At 34.3% G+C, this 22300-nt stretch overlaps 1 protein-coding gene and 1 long non-coding RNA gene across 6 annotated transcripts in view; one reads left to right on the forward strand and one right to left on the reverse strand.

Moving 5' to 3' along the window:
* Window positions 1-22300, forward strand: part of LOC132528792 (uncharacterized) — a 738513-nt gene that overhangs the window by 515113 nt on the left and 201100 nt on the right. The gene's annotated exons all lie outside the window — the stretch shown is intronic.
* Window positions 1-22300, reverse strand: part of CCDC91 (coiled-coil domain containing 91) — a 398338-nt gene that overhangs the window by 253224 nt on the left and 122814 nt on the right. For 4 of the 5 annotated variants that reach the window (XM_060166652.1, XM_060166648.1, XM_060166650.1 and 1 more), the window contains exons 5-7: window positions 17028-17188; window positions 15903-16106; window positions 15041-15145 (exon numbers count right to left, since the gene is read on the reverse strand). In XM_060166652.1, the coding sequence (XP_060022635.1) occupies window positions 15041-15145; window positions 15903-16106; window positions 17028-17188 (470 nt within the window). Of the gene's footprint in view, window positions 1-15040; window positions 15146-15902; window positions 16107-17027; window positions 17189-18074; window positions 18164-22300 lie in introns of all 5 variants that reach the window. The other variant, XM_060166651.1, reaches the window with a different exon arrangement.

A 22300-nucleotide genomic window follows, 5' to 3' on the forward strand; every position in this document is an offset into this window, starting at 1 on the left:
TCATATCCTATGCTAATATACCAAACCAGATACCCTCACTGTTGAAACGCCAGGACTACCTATTTTTCAAACAGGTCATGTTATTTCATACCTGCAGGACTTTGCAGACGTCCCTCCTCTACAACAGCGGTCCCCAACCATTTTGGCACCAGGGACTGGTTTCGTGCAAGACAATTTTTCCATGGACAGGAGGTGGCAGGCGAGGGGATGGTTTCAGGATGATTCAAGCACATTACATTTATTGTGCACTTTATTTTCATTATTATTACATTGTAATATATAATGAAATAATTATACAACTCATCATAATGCAGAATCAGTGGGAGCTCTGAGCTTGTTTTCACTTGCCACTCACTGACAGGGTTTTGATATGAGTCTGCAAGGAACTGATTTATTATGGTCTCTGTGCAGGCAAACCTCTCTGCTAATGCTAACCTGTATTTGCAGCCGCTCCCCAGCGCTAGCATCACTGCCTCAGCTCCACCTCAGATCATCAGGCTTTAGACTCTCATAAGGAGCGCACAACCTAGATCCCTCGCATGCGCAGTTCACAGTACGGTTCGTGCTCCTATTAGAATCTAATGCCGCCGCTGATCCGACAGGAGGCGGAGCTCGGGCGGTAATGTGAGTGATGGGGAGTGGCTGTAAATACAGATGAAGCTTCGCTTGCTCACCTCTGGCTGGGCGGCCCAGTTCCCGGGGGTTGGGGACCCCTGCTTTACAAGACTTCCCTTCCCTATTGACGACCTGACAAAGACCTGTTAATCTTCTGAATCTAAATTCTAATGACTTTTTCTCCTTTGTGATCTTGCATACTTAGTATACTAGCTCCATTCTAAACCTCATCAGACTGTATGGCAATTGCTTACATTTATTCTTTCATTCATTCTCCCAATGAAATCACGTTTCTATCTTCATTGTGTGACACAGTTTCTGGGAGAGTATACGTATTCTAGCTTGTTGCACTGAATTCAGGTGCAAAATTGATAGCAATTGTAGGTGCTAAAGGGCTTTTAACTCTCAAGACTGAAAGCCATGGTGAGATTATAGGAAATCTGATTCTAAATAACAAGTATATTACTATACATGAAACAAACAAAAACTCTTACAAATTTTTAGGAAAAAGTGAACAGTAAATGTCCAGGAGCTATAAAAAGAAAACTACAAAACTCAACTGAGGGATATTTAAGGAGTCTGGAATAAATGGAGAAACAAATGGAGAATGATTTAATATACAGAATAATGTTAATTTTCCATATATAAATCTAAAAATTTAATGAAATTTCTATCAAAATCCCAACAGGGCTTTCTTTTTAAATTTAACTGGTTTAATGATTTTAAAATCTAACTGGAAGATTAATAGGGAAGATTAGCTAAAAAAAAAAAAGCATAGCCCCATTAAATATCTAAATGTTCAATTAAACAGAAAATAATCCTCATACTATACGGCAAAGTGTAAATAACCCTCATATATAAAGATTTCCATAAATCATTAAAAATAAGATGAACAGAATTTTTTTAATGGACAAAGGAGAGATACATAAAATTCAAGGATGAAATGAAAATGATCAATAGAATAAGGAAAAAATCATACATACTAATAAGAAAATGAAAATTAAGGAAGCAAGAGATATATCTTACTTCACTAATTGGCAAAAAGAGTGGTAATACATAGTGTAGGCAAGGATGTGGCAAAATAGGCACACTCATTATTTCTTGGTAAAAGTGTAAATTTATACAATATTCTGGAAGACAAGCTGATAGTATCTGTTTTAACATTGTTAGCTCTAAGGTATGAAATTAAAAGCAACTTCCACAGAGTTACAGATTTCTATGTTAGAATTTTTTATTGTACTAGACTGTGTTGCTAGAAAAATTATGTTTTAAGAGAAAGAGCAAAAGAAAATTTATAAGACAGAAGAAATAATAAGGAAGGCAGAAAAAGTATACTTGGACACATATAAAACGTACACGTATTTAAAAAAAGATAAGAAACTATCTGGGAAGCATACTACTTGTGTAAAAGAAACTATAACAAAATAGGGGAGAGTTCAAAAGCTAAGTGGGGAACAAGTCTGAAATGACAGGAGGAAAAAGTCTCATGAAGTTGAAAGCAAAAGAGGGGTCAATGATTTTTAAAATGGATGAGGTCCTTCCTTGGTGAAGCCTTAAAGCAAAAGCAGGACCTGAGCTGTTGCCACATCCATAAATTCCTATGCAGTAAAGAGCAGGTTACTGTTTGCCATGAAGGTTACCTTTTTCAGATTCTGGAGGTTTCGTGCTGTTCTGTGATTTCAGACACTGCCATAACTTGTGAAACTCCCTGGCAGCTAGTCTGTAACTTTAGAAGCAGATGGAGTAGGTAGCATATTTATATTTATTTTTCATTATTAAAATGCTCTCTACTCTGTATCTACAGCTGACACAAGATTTTCTTATAAGATGGTATTTAATAGAATACAAGGATAATATAGGTATTAGGCTCAAAAGAAAATATACATTTCCTAATACTTTTATCACAAAAACCTCCTTCAAAAACCATAATTCCTTAAGTAGCTTTTTAATATGAAATTAAAAGTATTTTACTTTTATCTTTTTAAAAATGGAATCCAACTTAATTTTAGCATAGAGATGGCTCACAACAGGGAACATTAAATAGATGATGAAGTACACTATAGCGTTACTTACAAAACACCTATACTCCATGTCTTAGTCTGCTCAGGCTATCATGACAAAATATCACAGGCTCGGTGGCTTAAACAACAGGCATTTATTTATTTATTTTTAACATCTTTATTGGGGTATAATTGCTTTGCAACAGGCATTTATTTTCTCACAGTTCTGTAGGCTAGAAATCCAAGATAAAGATGCCAGTATGAATGGTTTCTAGAGAGAGCTTTCTCTCCAGCATATAGCTTAGAGAAAGCTGCCTTCTAGCTGTGTCCTCACATGCCAAAGGGGAGAGAGTAACCTAGCTTTCTGGTGTCTCTTATAAGAGCACTAATCCCTTCATGAGGGCTCCACCCTTACGACCTCATTGAAACCTAAGGATCTCCCAAAGGCACCATCTCTAAATACCATCACACTGGGGGTTAGGGCTTCAACATATGAATTTGAGCATGGGGGAAATGGAGACACATTAAATCCATAGTACTGCACAAGCCACCAACCATTTCAGTCAACCAGCCAACCAACCTACATTTTTTTATGTGCCAAGCACTATTCCAGGAACTGATAATATAATAATTTAAAAAGACAAATAATGTCTCCCCTTCCAGGAACTTACATTCCAAGAAAAAGGAGGAATAGTCAAACGATAAATACATAAACAAGATTCTGCTAAGTATTTTGAGGAAAATAAAATACGAGTGGGTTAGGGGGAGCAGAAACTACTTTAGCCAGAGAAATCAGAAAAAGGTTACCTAAAGAAGTGGCCTTTCAGCTGAGCTAAATCATGAAGATGGAGTAGGAACGAACAAGTTAAACCAATCACAAAATGCTCAGAAAGCATTTATTCTACATACTCATCTTTCCAAAGTTTCAGATTTTGGCCACTATTCTCTGTATTGTTAAAGGGTTTTAGATAGTAAATTCCTTGACTATTCCCTTCAAAATCACAATATCTTTCCTCCTTCAGATAGAATACGTAAAGACACACACCCTCCTCAGCAAGTAAACACTCAAAGAGAAAAGGAGATAGAGCTCTTCAAAGCAATTCTTATCTATTAACATGTAGCAAATATGCCTTAGTCACTGCTTTCCACATTAAATGTTTCTGCCTGAGAAAAGTCTAAACTTTTAAGATCATCAAAGAAATATATAGAAAACATATAGACCCTGGGAGCCACCTAATCCTGCCTCAGTTTGGGTGTGTCTTCTCCTTCAACATTCATTTCTGGCTGCTGTGAGTGTAAATGCATCTTTTCTCCATTACTTTATATTCAACTATCTGGTTGAGAGAGAAAAAGGCACCATGACTTACCTACCAAATAAAGTACTCTACATGGATTTTTAAAGAATTTGCTTCAAACCAGTCTTTTCATTTACTGGTGAGGTCTGTGGCTTTGTTCTAGAATGGTTGAGGTCAGAGTTTGACCTCAGATAAGTAGGAAAATACAGTAAATACATCCCTTGAGATTGTAAACTAGAGTATTCAAAAATAACAGGTTTGCCTCACCACTGGATGAGAATGAGGCTTAGCCACATTATAAGCCCATGTTTTCCTATTTTTTGGCAATACCATTACATGCACACACACAAAAATCTATCACTAAGCCCTGCTCAAAAACATTTACTAGGTACAAAAAAATCTGTGTGCACTCTAAGAATTCTTTTAAAGAAGGTAATTCTTCTAAAGAAGGTAAAACATGCACTCCTAATGTGACAAATGTGCTTACAAACATCCTAATAGTAAATGGGATTACTGTAAATAAACATTAAAATTACATTTTACCAAATTACATGATCCTGAAAAGACAATTTTAAAAGTTATTTAAATGTGTAAGACAAGTTAAAGATCAAATTCAATGTCACACAATAAGAATCATAATGACAATCCTATACCATCTCTGAAATGTGTTCATATAAGCCTTTGCATTAGTATAACTCACAAGGGGTCATGTACTATCTAACTTTAAAAGAAATTATGGCTCTGAAATTAGCATTCAGCCTTGAATCACTCACAATTAAAAATGAGTAAAACTTTTAAGACCAAATGAATATATAAAAGTATTGGGTGGCCCAAAAGTTCGTTCGGGTTTTTTGTATGGGTTATTAACGTTACAGAAAACCCCGAACGAACTTTTTGGCCACCCAATAATACATGCTTGCTGAAGAAATTTTATGCAGAATCATATTATGAGAATTTAGGTACCTAAATTTAAGGTAGACTCAATCCAGTTTTTTGTATAAATTTTTTTTTGAAGAAAGTCTTCTCTTTAATGAAGGTAATTCATTTAAATTGAGAAAACTATTTTTAAATTTAAAAGCAGGTTAAAAACCCTTTATTTTCTATTTACTATAATATTTGAAGGTTCATTTAAACTAGCCAAAAGTTTACTTGATTTTTTGTTTTTAAATATTTTACATTTCTAACTAAACTACTTAAAATTTCTAAATATGTTAAACTTATCTGGAACACAAAAAAGTCATTTTACATATTTAATCAAATCTAAGATGCATATTTCATCACACTTTAAGATTTCTGAAATTACGAAATGTTATATTTTCTGTCCCCTCAAAATCTATTATCAAATTGATGGTGTGTCTTTAAAAATCTATGTTATCTTAAATTTGTGAAGGTACTAGCAAACATTTTAAATTTCTGTTATTGCATAAGGGAGGAAAAACATTTTCACAATGGTCAATTAGCCTGCAGAACTGAAGATGGTATTCTTCTAATGACTTCAAAATTATTCAATTTAGTTTCGATAAATAAAAGAACAACTTGATTTTCTGAATTATTAGAACAGGAATGATAAAAATCACATAATACCTTCAGAATATGAACCAGCATGAAATTTCCAAAAGGTATACCTACATTGTCAATTCTCAATAATGTCCCCAATCTTCGCATTCTTTGAAACTGAACGGTCAATTTTCTCATTACTACTGTTACTTAGGAACAAATAATCCAATTGTTAAAGTATACATTTTTCCCACTGGTAGAACTAAAAAAAATGTTTTTGTTTTTCTAAAAACTGCATATTTGGATGATAAAATGGGGGGGTTGGTTTCCTAAAATGTTTATAGTACTGTTATTGTTTAAACTGTATCCAAAAATCTAGTGTTTTTATAAACAAGAGTTTAAGCTGTTTTCATTTTAGAAAAGTATATCATTTTTATTTGCTAAAAATGATCCTCATTTAAAAGAAAAAGCTGCTAACTCCTAAGTTAGGGAAAGGTTATAACACCTAAGTTAGGGAATAAAGATAATGAACGAGGAGAAATAGTATAAAGCTTAAGTGTTTATTCTCAAGATAATTAATATTTTGCAGGGGGGAGGGAATGACTTAAGGTCCTTATTAGGAACATCAATCATGATGTTGGTGATCTGTATCTACAGATACAGGTAAAAAGGTATTAATACAAGTTATATGTTGTAAGACAAAAAAATCAAATGAGTAGTAGCCATTTAGATACTCTTGTAAACACCCTCCTCCTCAAATTAGTTGTTTAAAGCTTTTTACTTCCCTTGAAAAAATGGAACGAAGCATGCGAAATTCAGTGACAATCAGGAAAAAGGAATATAACTGACTTTCTATATAACTGAAGATGAAAACAAAGAATAGAGTAGTAGTTTTCCCAAGTAGTTTTTTTTTTATTCTCTAGACATTTTCTTCTTCATTTCAACAATTCTCACAGGCACCTACAAGTACCAAGCAATAGTATGTAAAAATGAATAAGACACGGTCTTTACCCTCAAATTTTATTAAGCAATATTGAGACCTACAACTCCCTACAATCTAGTACTAATTCCATAAAGAGGTAAATATCCTTGGGGAAAGCGTATGTTTAATCTTTGCTAACCCAGATAATTCCCTTTAATAACAATTAACAGTGAGAGAATACTGGGAATATGGTAGTAATGATGGTACAGTTTTCAGATCTCTCAAAATTCCCTCACAAAAACACATAGAGCACCTAAAAAAGTAGGACCAAAAGCTCATACTCATTATCTATCACAAAAATAGATGTCACAGTATCTCTGTGAATACCAGAATATAAGCAAGTAAAGATAAACCAAGACCAGTCTCAAGATCTGCATGGCATCAGAATCTGGGCAAGAGGAAAGATGAAAGCAACAGGGTATCAGACAGACATGAGAACTCCAGAACAGCTAACAGATACTCACCAGAGAGGTCAGCAGGCCAATATGAGGACAGCAAGTAAGACAGAGGAGCCTAACATTCCAATAAGTACAAGTGGTCCTCAGTAAGGTATCAATGGCCCAGGATACACTGGGTCCAATAAACTCTAAATACTTTCAAGAGAAAGCCCCACATTGAGGAGAAAAAGCTGAGAACAGAGTCCAAATTGACCAAGCCAGAGACAACAAAACAAGGAAGGAAAAGAATATCAAGTCAAAGTGAAAAAAGGGAACAGTCAGAAAATCTACAAATGTTGCCACATCCTTCTAATCTGACAGAAACATTAGAGCACTATACAATCATGAGGGGGAAAAAAACTGCCTTAAATCACTCCTCCAGTTAAAAAGATCAAGAAAACTAATTTCACATAAAAACAAATAACAAAATTATGTCAAATGCTATGCAATGTTTTATATAGATAGATAGATGGAACAGTATGACAGCCCTACATAAAATAAAAGCACAGCAGAAATATATATTTTAAAAAGAAGTTTTAAATTCTACCCTTGTATTTCAAACTGAGTTAAAAGACATTATGAAAGTGATAAAGGAGATTACAGAACAATATGAATCATAACTAGAAAAACTCAGAAATGATGGGAGAAATTTCAGAAAAAAATTTTAACAGAATAAATCATTTCAGAAATGATGACTAAACTAAAAAGAATATAACATTAAATAAACTAAACTGGGCTTCCCTGGTGGCGCAGTGGTTGAGAGTCCGCCTGCCGATGCAGGGGACGCGGGTTCATGCCCCGGTCCAGGAAGATCCCACATGCCGCGGAGCAGCTAGGCCCGTGAGCCATGGCCGCTGAGCCTGAGCGTCCGGAGCCTGTGCTACGCAACGGGAGAGGCCACAACAGTGAGAGGCCCACGTACCGCAAAAAAATAAAAAAATAAAAAAAAATAAGCTAAACTGAAAATACCTTAAGAGAACTGGAATAAGAGAGGAAACACATTTTAGATCAAAAAGAAATGAAGAAAGATGAAAAGGATTCAAGAATAAAGGGTAATACTGAAGACAAAGAGTAACCAATAAACACATAATAAGAGTCACCAGAACAAATAAAACATAGTAAGAAAATAAAACAAGTATTAAATTTATAATTAATAAAAACTCCTGGGCTTCCCTGGTGGGGCAGTGGTTGAGAATCTGCCTGCCAATGCAGGAGACATGGGTTCAAGCCTCGATCTGGGAAGATCCCGCATGCCGCGGAGCAACTAGGCCCATGAGCCACAGCTACTGAGCCTGCACAGCTGGAGCCTGTGCTCTGCAACAAGAGAGGCCGCGATAGTGAGAGGCCCACGCACCGCGATGAAGAGTGGCCCCCCCTTGCCACAACTAGAGAAAGCCCTCGCACAGAAATGAAGACCCAACACAGCCATAAATAAATAAATAAATAAAATTTAAAAACGGTCACCTAGCTTTAACAATGATTAATTCATAGTCATTTAAAAAAAAAAATTCCTTGACATTTAGAAGGAGGAATTGAAACTATATATGTACATTAAAGGACACATTGGAAATCTAGGGAAATCAACCTAGAATGACCAATACCAGGACATATTGCAGTAAAATTATTTGACTTTAAAGAATAAGAAATTAAAAGAAGAGTAGATGAAATTAAGCAATACTTCATAATAAAAGAAAATGGAATAATATATTTAGATACCCATAAAAAGAAAAAAGAATAAGGAATCTCTTAATGAACCACTATGGAAGGGCCTCCAAGAAATATGCTTCAAAAAGGAAGGGGGGGTCTTCCCTGGTGGCGCAGTGGTTGAGAGTCCGCCTGCCGATGCAGAGGACACGGGTTCGTGCCCCGGTCCAGGAAGATCCCACATGCCACGGAGCGACTGGGCCCGTGAGCCATGGCCGCTGAACCTGCACGTCCGGAGCCTGTGCTCCGCAACGAGAGAGGCCACAACAGTGAGAGGTCCGCGTACCGCAAAAAAAAAAAAAAAAAAGGAAGGGGGGAGGTGAATTTTTTAAATAAATAACAAAAGTGCATTTATTTAGTACACTACCATCTGTTTACAGGTATGCCTCGGAGATATTGTGGGTTTGATTCCCAATCCACAATACTAGCCATCATCTGAGTCTTCAGTGAGTCCTAAGCTTTTGGCTGGTGGAGGCTCTTGCCTCAGTGTTGATGGCTGCTGATTGATCAGGGTGGTGCTTGCTGAGGCTGGGGCAGCCGTGGCAGTTTCTTGAAATAAAGCAGCAGTTAGGTATGCCACAACGACTGACTCTTCCTTTCACAAATGATTTCTCTTGTAGCATGCAATGCTGTTTGATAGCATTTGAACCACAGTAGAACATCTTCCAAAATTGGAGTCAATCCTCTCAAACCCTGCTGTTACTTTACCAATTCACTTTATGTAACATTCTAAATCCGTTGTTGTCATTCAACAATCTTCACAGCATCTTCACCAGGAGCAGATTCCATCTCAAGAAACCACTTTCTTTGCTAAACCAAAAGAAGCAACACCTCATCCTTTCAAGTTTTATTATGAGACTGCAACAATTCAGTCACATCTTCAGGCTCTTCTTCTAATTCTACTTCTCTTGCTATTTCCACCACATCTACAGTGACTTCTTCCACTGAAGTTTTGAAACCAAAACATAAAATCTTTATTTTCCTTTCATTTTCCCCCAGGGCTTTCTCAGAATATGGATAATCATTTTTAAAGACAGGTGAATAAATAGGATATCTTCAAGCTATGCATAATTTGTATTTCTTTCAGTATTCTCTACTACTAAGTAGGACTTCAACTACATTTTGGGTTAGCTATGCAGAACTGGTTAATTCCTCACATACCAGGTTATCAAGTTAAATGCTCAAGGTATCAAGACATTGCTCTAATGCCATAAAGCATAATTACTACAGTAGTCTCTGGGTAAGGGCCCAACTTTCCAACACCTGACTAGTATTCACTTTAAAACAGTACACAAAAATATTGAGAATAGTATCTATTCAAAATGATGTAATGTAACCTTTGAAATCAGCAACAGAACACAGATAATACTCTGAAGCAGTATAAATCCATTTATGAGATCAATTTAAAGTCCTCTGAAACACTGTTTTCACATCACTTTTTTTAAATTAAATTCTCAAACTGAATAATCAACATACTATAACTAAGAGACATTTCAATAGGAAATGGCATTTGGAAGCACAGACCCAACCTTTAAAAATTTTGTTCAGGAAATTCCCAAAACTAGACATAGCTACCAATACCAACAACTATCAGAGATGATAATTTAACAATCAGCTGCATCTATTAATTAAACTTGTTAAAATGTGGCCACAGTATGAAATGTACAGTCTGAGAAGCTTCCAAGTCTCTTCAGTGCTCGTCACAGGTGTGGATGTACTTGCTATGAGTCAGAGACAAAAGACAAAAGAGATTGGAATCCAAGTTGTACTAAGATGAGCTCTCTATTCATGTTTCATGAAAAGTCCTTTAAATAGCTACCGCTGACACATGGAGCATGATTCACTTTTCTTCCTCTGCTTAGGCTCACACCCTGAATAGCACAGGAAAGGAGAGGTAGTGCACACCCCCACTGTACTGCAGAGTTCACGGTATTCCTTATTTCCTTCTGTTATGGGCACATTCACACCGCTCCACCTAACCTGGTAATTAGACCATACCACATAAAACCACACTGTTAGAATTCTCTGTAATAGTTAATGTTGCTCTTTTAAAAAAGTTTTAAGGGTTTTACAAACATTCCATTTATTAATTACTCCATCTCGTGTCAGATTAAAATATTGACAAAGGCACACCCAACACTGGTCTAAGCGGAGGTAGATTTCTTACAAAATTGAAAATTCGAGCACTATATTTTGATATCATGTGAAAATACTTGGATTTTTCATGGTGATGAATAGGTATGAATTTTGTTTGCTTTTTTTCCCTCTGTATTGTCCACGTTTTCCACAATAAACCTATTATTCTTATAAATATACAATCATACTAACATTTTTTAAGCAGAAAGGCTTCTCAGTCAATTTAATTCAGTCTTATCAGGACTATATTTTGTACTCCTGGATATTTTGCTTTATTTAGGATACCATAGAGAGGCAGGCACCAATATATTATCCCTGTCATCAAAAATAGCAGAAAAGAAAACTTTTTCTATTTCATTAAGCTCCACAAATATTTAGAAGACCCGTATGCTATATATGTCTTAATATAAAAAAGATGTGGATTGCCATAGTCTACAGAAAATACATGATAAATATATTGACTTTCAAATATCTGAGGGATGACTTGCAGACCAGAATTCAAGCAAGAAAGTTAATATATATTTTCATGATTTAAAAACTTACTTTTGCTAAAATTTCATCCTACATATATTTAGCATAGAGTGGCCTCCTTTGATACTCACAAATTTAATCACATCTCCTATTCCTAAGAAATTATTAGATAGAATCAACTTTGTACCAGTTTTTTAAAAAGGCTATATTCCCAGAAAGAAATGAATTACATAAAGTAGGTCAAACAGTGACGGTCAAGATTTTCTAAATTCTTAATGATCAGGTACAATACAATTTAAATATATTTATTAAAAATACATTTCCAGGAAGTCTAACACATATACCTATTTATGCACAAACTTGGTAAGTATAAAGGAGATATAGAGATTTATGGATTATCTCACAAACTGAGTTATGCATATTTTTATTTTCCCCTCTTCTATCTACAAGGACTTTATGAGTTGATTACTTAAGCTGTTTTCCTTAAAAACTTTACTCAAAATACCTGCTTTAGATTAATGTATTTTAAGCTTGAATTAATTTTCTGCTGTAGCTACAATAAAGAATATTTAAAATTTAAAATGTTCCTTTTTATTTCACTTCTAGACTAAGATGAAATAGATGCACTTCTCCCTATTTTTCTCAAGAAGTACAGCTAAAAGACCTGGACATTATCTTTAAAACAAATGTAAGAAGACTGCAAAGGGGGACAAGAAAGCAGACCACCTGCGGACTTGAGGAACCAAGGAATGACACAGCAGCAAATTTTGTGAGTTTTCTTTTAGCCACCTATATCCCAAACTAGGTACTGGAATGACCAGCAACCAGGAAATTCCAATGGGCACAAACACAAACAGCCCCAAGGAAAGCTATCCCTCTCCATCCAAAGGTCCACAAAAGGGGCAACCTAGCAGAACAGATAACTGGTAGATAATAAGTGCTCTATGAGGGCCAAACCCCACGGAAAAAAAAAAAATGTGATCCCATCTCCAGCTCTATGAGCAAAGGCCAAAATGCTAAACCCAGACTCTACCCTCACCCAGCAGGGACATACAAACTAAGCAGTGTGCCTGCCTTTGAGTTCAATTTGTCTATTAGACCTCCTAGTACACTTTTCTATCACTTATTTGGCCAAGGTGATAAAATACTCCCTAAGTTAGTTTACTCTTTTTTCCACATAGTATAAAAAGGAGAGAGGTCCTTTTTGGTACTGAAGTAAAATCACCTAAAAAATGTTTTCCTGAGACGTACTGTTTCTAGTAAAAGGAAAGTATTTTTAAGTTGAATATTAGTTTTGAAGACTCAAGTTGTTACTCTTAGATTACCACTATTAATAGTAAAAGCAATAAGACAACAATGATAATGTCACTAGGTGTTTACATTGGTTTTCACTATGGAAAGCTCAAAATGTTGTATACCAGGTGTTAGATGGTCTCTCAGGTATGTTATTGTTCCCATTAACAGATTGAGAAACCGAATTTGCAAAGGTATCTGTCTCACTAACGGGCCCAGAATAAGTCACTCAATGTAGAGAGAAGAAAACACAGAGTTCCAGTAATCAGTACTGAACCCTCCAATAAGCACCCTAATTCCAAGTATGGAGCTATAAATGTGGCTGTACACAATGTAATTAGCCCTTGGGCAGCAGGGTGCATTATATTAGTGAATTCATTCATTCATTCAGGAGTATTAATGGAGCCCACATTACATGCCAAGTATTGCTCTAGGCACTGGAAAGTTCCCAATCTCACGGAGCTTACACTCTGGTGAGGGTAAAAGAACAAATAAACAAATCAAAATAAAATAACAATTGTTATGGGGGGGGGGAAGCAAAGAAAGGGGGCTAGGGAATGCTGAGCATGTACACAGGTTCTTATTTTCTATAGCATAGTCAAAGAAAGCTTCCACAAGAAGGTAGCATTTGAGCAACTTTCTAAAGGAAACTAGGGTTCACTGAGAGTTGTTAAAAAGTATAATTTTCAAAAAGTAAAAATGTGACTCATATAAATATAAATGAAACACATCAAAGACTTATACTACTCTTTATTAATAAAAGAATCATTTATGTTAACAGAAGGAATCAGATGTTAAGACTGGTTCAAAGAACATTTGAATAGGCATACGAATAGAAATTTTAAATAACGGAGTGTTAGACCAAGCAAGAGTGCTAGATGGAGATAATGTCTAATGAATGTCCTACAGGGCAATAAACACTCTTCTTTGAATTCTAACAGAAAGATATTATTTGCACCTCTTCTGTGAAAAAAATTAATTAACATGTAATGTCAATACAACTGAGACTTTTAATCAATAGTAACAGTGAGTCACATTCACAGTGAGTACTACATTCTTTTAAATAATCCTTGAGTAGTACGTAATGCCTTCATAGGACACTGAAAGAACATACTGCTCACCATTTTCCTTGTTTTCAAGTTTTACATTTTTTTAAACAAAGCCATGCAGATATCTGCAGGAAGAGCATTCCAGTCAGAGAAACTGAATGAATCACAAACTGTTTCCCTCCACTCACCACTCCAACAGGCAAGGAATGCCCTCAGTAACACAGACTCACACATTCGCCTGGACCTTATTATGAATTCAGTGTAAGTAAATAGCTGGGGGCAAACTGGAAAAGTTGGAGAAGCCAGAAGATTTACACTGAAAGGAGAATGACAGTTGAGGTTGGGAAATGATCTGACTCACATTTTTTAAAAACACTACTCCACCTGATGAAATAAAGACTCATTAAGGGAGAAGAGCACGGGTAGAAGCTAGAAGGCCACTGAGGAGACTATTAAAACGATCTAGGCAAATAAACACGTAAATACATAGTTTGTCAGATGTGAAAAGTGCTATGGAGAAAAATAAAGCAGAATGTGGGAAGGCTGGTAGGGGATGTCAGCATTGTTTGGAAAGGTCTCCCTTGATAAGGTGATTATGTGCGCGGAGACCTGAATGATATAAAAAAGTAAACAATGCAGAAAATTGAGGGACGAGTGCTCTAGACATAGGGATAAAGCAAAACGATTGAAGAGAAAGAATCAGGTAAAAGACAGGGAGGAGGGACACAAAAAAATGGAGGGCCTTGCAAACCATTTTAAGGACTTACTTGACTTTTAGTTTGGGTGAGGTGAGAAGCCATTGAAGGTTTCCAAGCAAAGAAATGACATGAGCAGCTTTAACTATTAAACAGATCACAGTGGCTGTCATGTGGAGAATGGTCTGTAAGTGGGCAATGACAGAAGCAAAAAAGATTAGAATAGAAGATACTTCAGTATTCCAAGGGAGAAATAAGGATGGTCTAGAATAGGTTGGCAGCAGTGACCATAATGACAAACAGTCAAAACCTGGATATTTTGAAGGTAGAGCCAACAGGTTTTTGCTTAAGGAACAGACATGGGGTAAGCACAAAAAGGAATAAATGTGGGTTTCAGCTTTAGCAACTGGAAAGACAGAACTGCTATTTCCTGGGATGGGGAAGACTGCAGAAGAAACAAGTTTGTTAAGGAAATTTGAGGAGAAGACGAGGTGACATTGATTACAAACAATTTATGAAAAAGGTTAAATATCTCAGTTTGGTGTTTATACGATTCTAAGCTCTTTTCAAATGTAATCACAATAAGAAAAATTGGAATGTCTAATTTCCAAATTGAGAAAATCATCAGAAACAGAATATTTTTCGCCAGGCTGAGTCTGAATCAGCTAACCTGCATGGCCTCTCAGGGATTCGTGCTCCTCAAAATGGCATTTATCATTAATTTCACACATGTTAGTCAGTATTTTACATATTTAAGCAAGTATCTGATGCTTCGTTCATAAAGTTTTCATTGAGCACTTTTTGGAGTTATATTACATGCTTCATCAAAAGGCCTACATACTAAATTTATAATTCACTGTTTTTACCTGAAGTTCTTTGTATCTATCTTGAAAAGAAATGGCCTCTTGCTCTTTTTCTTTAAGGAAATCTTTTTCCAAGACACTATGTTTTTCCATCAATGATTCCACATCCTAAAAGAAAAAAATCCAAGCATAAATTTTGTAATATTTAAAGGCATAAAATATATTCAGTTTTTTCAATGAACATATTTAGAAAATATTTGGTAAGGAAAGAACCCACCGGAAGTACGGTTTTCAAAGTTCAACAATATTATAAAACGTATGCTTCACTCTCATTCCCAGACCAATATCAAACACTGATATAACACTAACACTGCTGTAACACTAAAATTATTCATGCTAATAAATAAATAAAAGCATCTAAACTGATTATAAACAACACTCTACCTCTACCTATACTTTCTATAAATTTGCTAAGGTCTTTTTATAGAGATATTTGTAGGAAACAGAAATGAGAACACATAAATAATTTACTAAAATAGCTGTATTTCTAAGTAATCTTGTCAAATATCCCATCATGTCTGACTTCTCATAGGGACAAATGAATATTACAGATCTTCTAACGTACATAAGAAATACAACACTACCTGCTTTCAAAGTAAATAAAAATAAACCAGAAGGAAAGCATTCATTAGCGAAAAAAAAAATCCAGTAAAAGATGTTCATATCTTTAAAAGTACACCTTTAAAACTAGAAATTTCTTATCAAAGACTTTCGTAAGAGATAAGCTTGTATGACTGATTTAAACCTACAGCCAAAGAGCATAATAGCTTTTCCACTGCTGAATTTTTAATCAGAAGTTGGGATTATATCATATTTCCAGTATCTGCAATTCAAACATTTATTTTTTAGGCAAATGTAAATATACCTTTTTAATTCTCTGTTTTTCTTCTTCAGATACTTTGAGTTTCATCTCCAGACTTGAAATTTTCTGCTGAAGCTGTATGTTTGATACATTGGCTCCAGGATCCTCAGAATCATCCACAAGAGCAATTGTTCCATTACTTTTCTCCTCAGTTAAACCCAACGGAAAAAGTGAGATATCCAGATGAGTGTGTGCTGATTGCTGAATCTAAACCACATTAACAAACAAACAAACAAACAAACAAAAAACACAAGAGGGGAAAGTTTACACTGCACCAAGAAGGAAAACATCCAAAGGGCACCAGAAACCACATTTGGAAATTAAGTTGTAGCAAAGGTTCCGAAATTATTTCACCCTTTAAGTAAATCAACAGAAGACCTCAAACTATTACAACAACCTGATCTTTGCAATAAGAAACAAAATTTTCTGTAAACTTCAGAGTTTAAAGCATTTATTATTTTCCAAGCAAAGCATTAAAAACTTAAAACTTTTTCTTGAGAGTGTATATTAAGTATAAATACATCTGATACCAGTTCTTGAATTTACACACACTCAGAATTTGTTTATATACTAAGTTATAAATCAGATTTTAAAATTTATCAATAACCACTAATTGATCATCACTTTCTAGTAAAGACAACGGGTGACTCAAGATTGTATAACAGCACTTTGGAAATCTGGAATAACTCCAGCGTCTAGCACAAGGCCTGAATCGACAAATATTTGAATGAATAAATGCTATGACCGCTGTGTTTTTGGTCTTATTCTAAAATTGAAATGAACACTCTAATACTTGAAAACATATGGTAAGCTTCCCTGAAAAGAGAAATAGTTTTTTTGTAATTATTTTCCTTTTTGAAGTTCACGATCTGCAATGCAAAACTAAGTCAACTTTAATAAAACATATTTGGTTTTCAAACAGTATTTTGGTAACTAACACTGCTTAAATACCTTGCAATTGTGCCACAAAACAAACACAGTATTCAGTTTTTAGAATTCTAGATATTAACCTCAAAGTTAGAGTATCTACAGGAGGGGAAAAAAAATGGAAATCAGGAAATCTTCAATTAAATCAGTATGCAAATTTTTAAGTAGGCAAAGTTCCTATAAAAATATGCTTGTCTTTACCTGTGCTTTAGGAAAAGTTTGACTGACAATGCTGTTGTCTGCATGTGTATTCTCTGGTGATGAAATGATGGGCTCAGAAGAGAGGCAGCCAACCGAAGGAGAAGTGTGGTCATGGTCCAATACAATCTCAGGAGAGGCTGGAGAAAGATGGACTCCAGATACTAAAGGAAAACAAACAAAACAAAACAAGGATCATTAAAGGGAAAATAAAGAACAGGTTGAAGGGAAGAAAGGGAGTAGAGGGAGGGAAAGAAAGAGGGGTAAGGAATGTAAAAGCAATGAGATAGAAAATGAGGATTCTATGACTATTTTTCAGGGATTTTTATCTGAGATCTAAAACTAGTGTTTCTAAATTGAACAGGACATTTCCATGTGAGACCCAAGCAAACAAAACAACTTAATAATGTCTTAATGGCTACATACTAACACATTACCATAAGAGGTGCATTTGCAACTCAGAGACATTATTCAAATATATTATTTACCTATTCAATTAGTTAAGAAAAAGCACTAGCATGCCTACCAGTGCCAAACACAGGCACTAGGTACTGAGCAGACAGCAATGAGCAGGACACGCATCCATGTACTCAGTGACCTTATGACCCAGGAGGGAAGTCAAATGAAATACTTATGACAATAAAGCGAGCTAAGGGGAAGAACAATGACGTTAAAATAGCTAATCCACTGTCTCTGTGTTAATTTCTTCTTTTACAACAGCAAAAGATTTTTCATGTTAAAGTCAATTTTAGTTGTTTCCACATAAAAATAATGTTGAAATGCAACTCTGTAATTAGTTTCACAACAAAATATTATTAGATTGTGATTAGGGTTCAAATACAAAGGTCACAAAAGGAAAGCCAATTCCAAACATGAAATGAGACAAAAATATTGATGATGGCAAAATAAACAGATATTACTTTATTTTCAAACGTTCTTTCTAAAAATTCAAATGCATTTGTATTGTGTGTTTTAAAGTTTAAGAAGAGTAACTAAATCATTTTTAACAGTAATTCATTTATACGTTTTGACTTTCTAAATTATAAAGACCTTTATTCCACATTGGCATCAGTAGCAACGTCAGTGAAGTTCTACCATAAATTCTGGAAGGCAGCTCACAATGGAAATTGCATTTTTCCCTAAAGAAAGACATTTATAAGGTCATGAGGTATTAACAAACTAAGGAATGTATCAATTTTTTATTGGTACCATATAGGATTATTTAATTATCTTATATACACTTTCATTGTGTAGCAGTATTGTGTTTTTCAAATACTATGTGCCATACTGGATAAGGTATTGTAGCTTCTCCCACAAGCATTTCACTATTTTAACTAAAATACAGAAAACGGGAATTTCAACCCGTGTTTGTACTTTACATATCTTTTTCAGAAATTTTTGCTAATCTTCACTATTCTATATGCTAACAGATTTCCCTAAAATGTCAAAATATTCTAATTCTAAATTACAATTATACCAAAAATATTACTAATTAGTTTTTAAAGGAATGAAAATAAGTACTATAGTATAGTGAAGAGGAATACAGCCTTATGATTAGAGCACAGACTCTGAAATCATATTGCCAAAGCAAGTGTACAACATCTGCCAAGTTTACTTAACTTCCTTCAGTTTCCTCATCTGTAAAACTAGCATAGAGGTGCTGATGAGGTTTTAAATGACTAAAATATGTAAAGCTTTTAGCATTGTGCTGAAATTATTTTCATCATTATTTCAAAGATTGTTAAAATTTGTTGGACAAGTATGTTTTACTTCCAGGCATAAAGGGTATGTGTGACTATGATCCTATGTTCAAGAAACCCTTAAAAATATCATTCTGATCCACCACCTGAACATTTTAACATCTCTTTATGTTATTCACATTTATAGCCATAATCTAAGACAAGATGTCATGTTGTCATGAGTTAAATTCTCATTCTGTAACATTACATGTTCAAGTATGCCATATTAAGAAAAGAAAGAGGGAAAGAGGCTAGAATAAAGGAAGGGAGAGAAAGGAAAGAAAAGAGATAAATAAGGGGAAGGCAAAGGGAGAGGTTGAGGGAGGAAAGTAGGGAGTGGGAGGAGGCCCCCTCACCCTCACACTTCCCACTAGTTACCACTATCATACTTTCCCTTCTTAACCAGATTTCTTGTCTCCATTTGCTTCTTCCTCACCCAACCCTCATCATGCCAGTAGACCCACTTTTTATGATATTAATTTTCCTTTCAGGTATTATTAAGTCAAATGAACACTTCGTATTTTATCTTCCTTTAGTTCTCCAGAGCACATAATACTAATGACTCTCCCTTTTCCCTGAAACTCTTCCCTTGGCACCTGTAAGCCACTATATCCTAAATTCCTCCTAACATTTTAACTTTTTTTTTCTTGTTTCCTTTTCAGGCTCTTTTCCACTCAGTCTTAATTTCATTGTTTCCTACACCCTCTGATCTTCTCAGTGTTCACATTATTCTTACCACTTTCAGAACCCATTATTTAAATTATCACCTATAAGCTAATGACACCGAAATTCACATTTCTAGCACAAACCACTCTACAGACCTCCAGATCCATATGCTCACCTAACTACCAGACAGTCCATTTAGCTGTCTCGTACATTCCTCAGACTTACCCATCATCTTAAATAAACCTGCTTTGCTTCATGTTAATGGTATCTCAATGAACTATTTGCCCAAGCCAGAAATGATACCACCAAGTGCCAGCTTCACTCCAGTCACATTGTGCTACTTACAGTTCCCTGATTATGCCATACTATTCAGTACCTCCGTGACCTCACAATATTACTGCCTAAGTAAAAGCCATAGCTGTGGAATCAGAAATGGATTCAAATTTGAACAATAACAACTTACTTGTTATGCAGCAAATTACACAAACCCCTCTAAGCCACAGTTTCCTCTAATGAAAGTGGTGAAATAATATCAACAACCTTTTCCAGGAATCTTTTCACCTACTCCGTTACCCATCCAATCACAATACAATTTTAATTTTCCACTGTCAAGATATTACAGATTTCTAAGAAATAATAATGAAAACATTACATATCTATGGGATACATTTAAAGCAGTTTAGAAAAAATCTAGATCCTTGAACACTTCAATCTAAAAAATGAATTAAATTTCCATCTCATAAACTAAAATACGAATAACACAGAAAACTTTAAACGCACATTAAAAAAATAATAAAGATAATGCAGATGTCAAAGATTAAGAAAATAAAGCAGATCTAATTAATCAAAATCCTGAATTTCTAAGAAAATCAAATAAAATAGTAGTTTATTAACAATAAAAGGAGAAAAGTACAAATAGATAAATTAAGTGACAAGAGTAACATAATAATTAAAACAGAAGAATTTTTTTAATCATAAATCCTCTACAGACTTCTAAGTAAATAGGTTTGAAAAATCTAGATAAAATGGGCAATTCTCCACAGAAACACAGTTTATAAAAGTTGATTGGATTAAAGCTAAAAAATTCTTTAAAAATATATAATTTCCTTGGGGAAAAAATAAAATTATGAGGCAACTACCCTATAGATAAAGCATTTCAAGAGGATTTCCAACAAGAATTCGAAAAATGAATAATCCCAATGCTCTAAAATTATTACAGAGCATTGAAAATGAAGGGAAACTTCATTAGCATTACATAACATTAACATAACATTGATAGCTAAGCCTGATAAAGACAATACAAAAACAGAACAATTAAAGATTTTTAGAGTATTGCTTAAAAATAATTAGGTAAAAGTTCTAAATAAAATATTAGTAAACAAAATCTAACACCAAATTGAGAAAATGATATGCAATGAATGAGTCAGGTTTGATCCAGGAATGCAAGGTTGGCTCACTATTAGGGAATTCATTAATATAACATTCTACATTAATAGACTTAAAGAGAAAAATAGCATAACTAGCTCTAAGGCTGAAAATGCTTTTGATAAAAATCAAACACCTGTATCTGTTAAAAAAAAACACACACACTCAAACAAATAGAAATTGATGCATACTTTCTTAAGATAAAACATACAGATCTCACTCCTAAAGTTAATTAATGTTAATTAATTAATGAAAATTAATATTCATGTTAATTAATGAAAAAAATCTATAGGTGTTTCCTCTAAGATCAGGAATAATATAAGGATGCCTACTATCTCCATACCACTTAACACTGCACTCACTAAAGCAATGTGGTTAGACAAGAGAAATTAAATGGAAGCATAAAAATAAGAAAAGGAGGAAAACTACACCTCATGTTCCTACTAACTCAAACAATAAACACATTCAGTAAAGTAGCAGGATATTAACTTAATGAACAGAAATCAATAGCATTCATATGTAAAAACAATAACAATTTAGAAGATATGATGGTAGCAAAAATATTATTTTCCATAGCAACAAAGAAGATAAAATACTTAAGAATAAATTTAGCAAGAAACATGAGGAAACCTTTGAAACATTTCTGAAAGACTCAATGGTAGACCTGAACAAAGGTAAAGACCCTTGTAATTGGATAGGTAGGGCAACTAAACATCATAAAGATGCCAATCCTCCCTTAGTTAATTTATAGGCCTAATAAAATTCCAATAAAAGTAAATAAGCTTTTTTTATAATGGAGCTAGACAAATGGACATTAAATATCACATGGAAAAAGTAAAATGCAAAAACGTAAAAAAGAAAAAGTATAAGGAGGATACTCACCCCTCTTATTCAAATAAACTAAATTAAACTATAGTAAAACATACTACTAACCTTATTAAGATATACTGTAATAAATTATGTTAAAACAAACAATAAACCCTTTATAATTAAAACAGTGTATTTATTTGGTACAGCAATAAACACATCAGAAGAGTATACCAGAAAGTCCAGAAGTAGAGCCATGTATACGTGAAACTTAAGTATATGACAAAAGTGGTATTTCAAATTACTGAGGTAAAGATGGGCTTGTTAATAAACAGTGCCTTAACAACTGATTAGCCATTTGGAAAAATCTGAAATTAGACTCATATCTCACATTAATAACAAACCAAAAAAAAAGCTACAAGTGGATTAAAAAATAAGCCATATAAGTATAAACAAAAATATGAGATCATGTAAGTACATTATCTTGGGTATAAGAAACGCCTTTCTAACTATGACTCAATTCCAGACACAGTAAAAGAAAAGACTGACAAATCTGACTACAGAATACATAAAAACATTTTGTCTGTCAAAAATTATCTTAAATAAAATAAAAAAACTGACAAACTAAAAAAAAAAAGA

Source organism: Lagenorhynchus albirostris, chromosome 11 (genome assembly GCF_949774975.1).
Source record: "Lagenorhynchus albirostris chromosome 11, mLagAlb1.1, whole genome shotgun sequence".
Classification (NCBI taxonomy): domain Eukaryota; kingdom Metazoa; phylum Chordata; class Mammalia; order Artiodactyla; family Delphinidae; genus Lagenorhynchus; species Lagenorhynchus albirostris.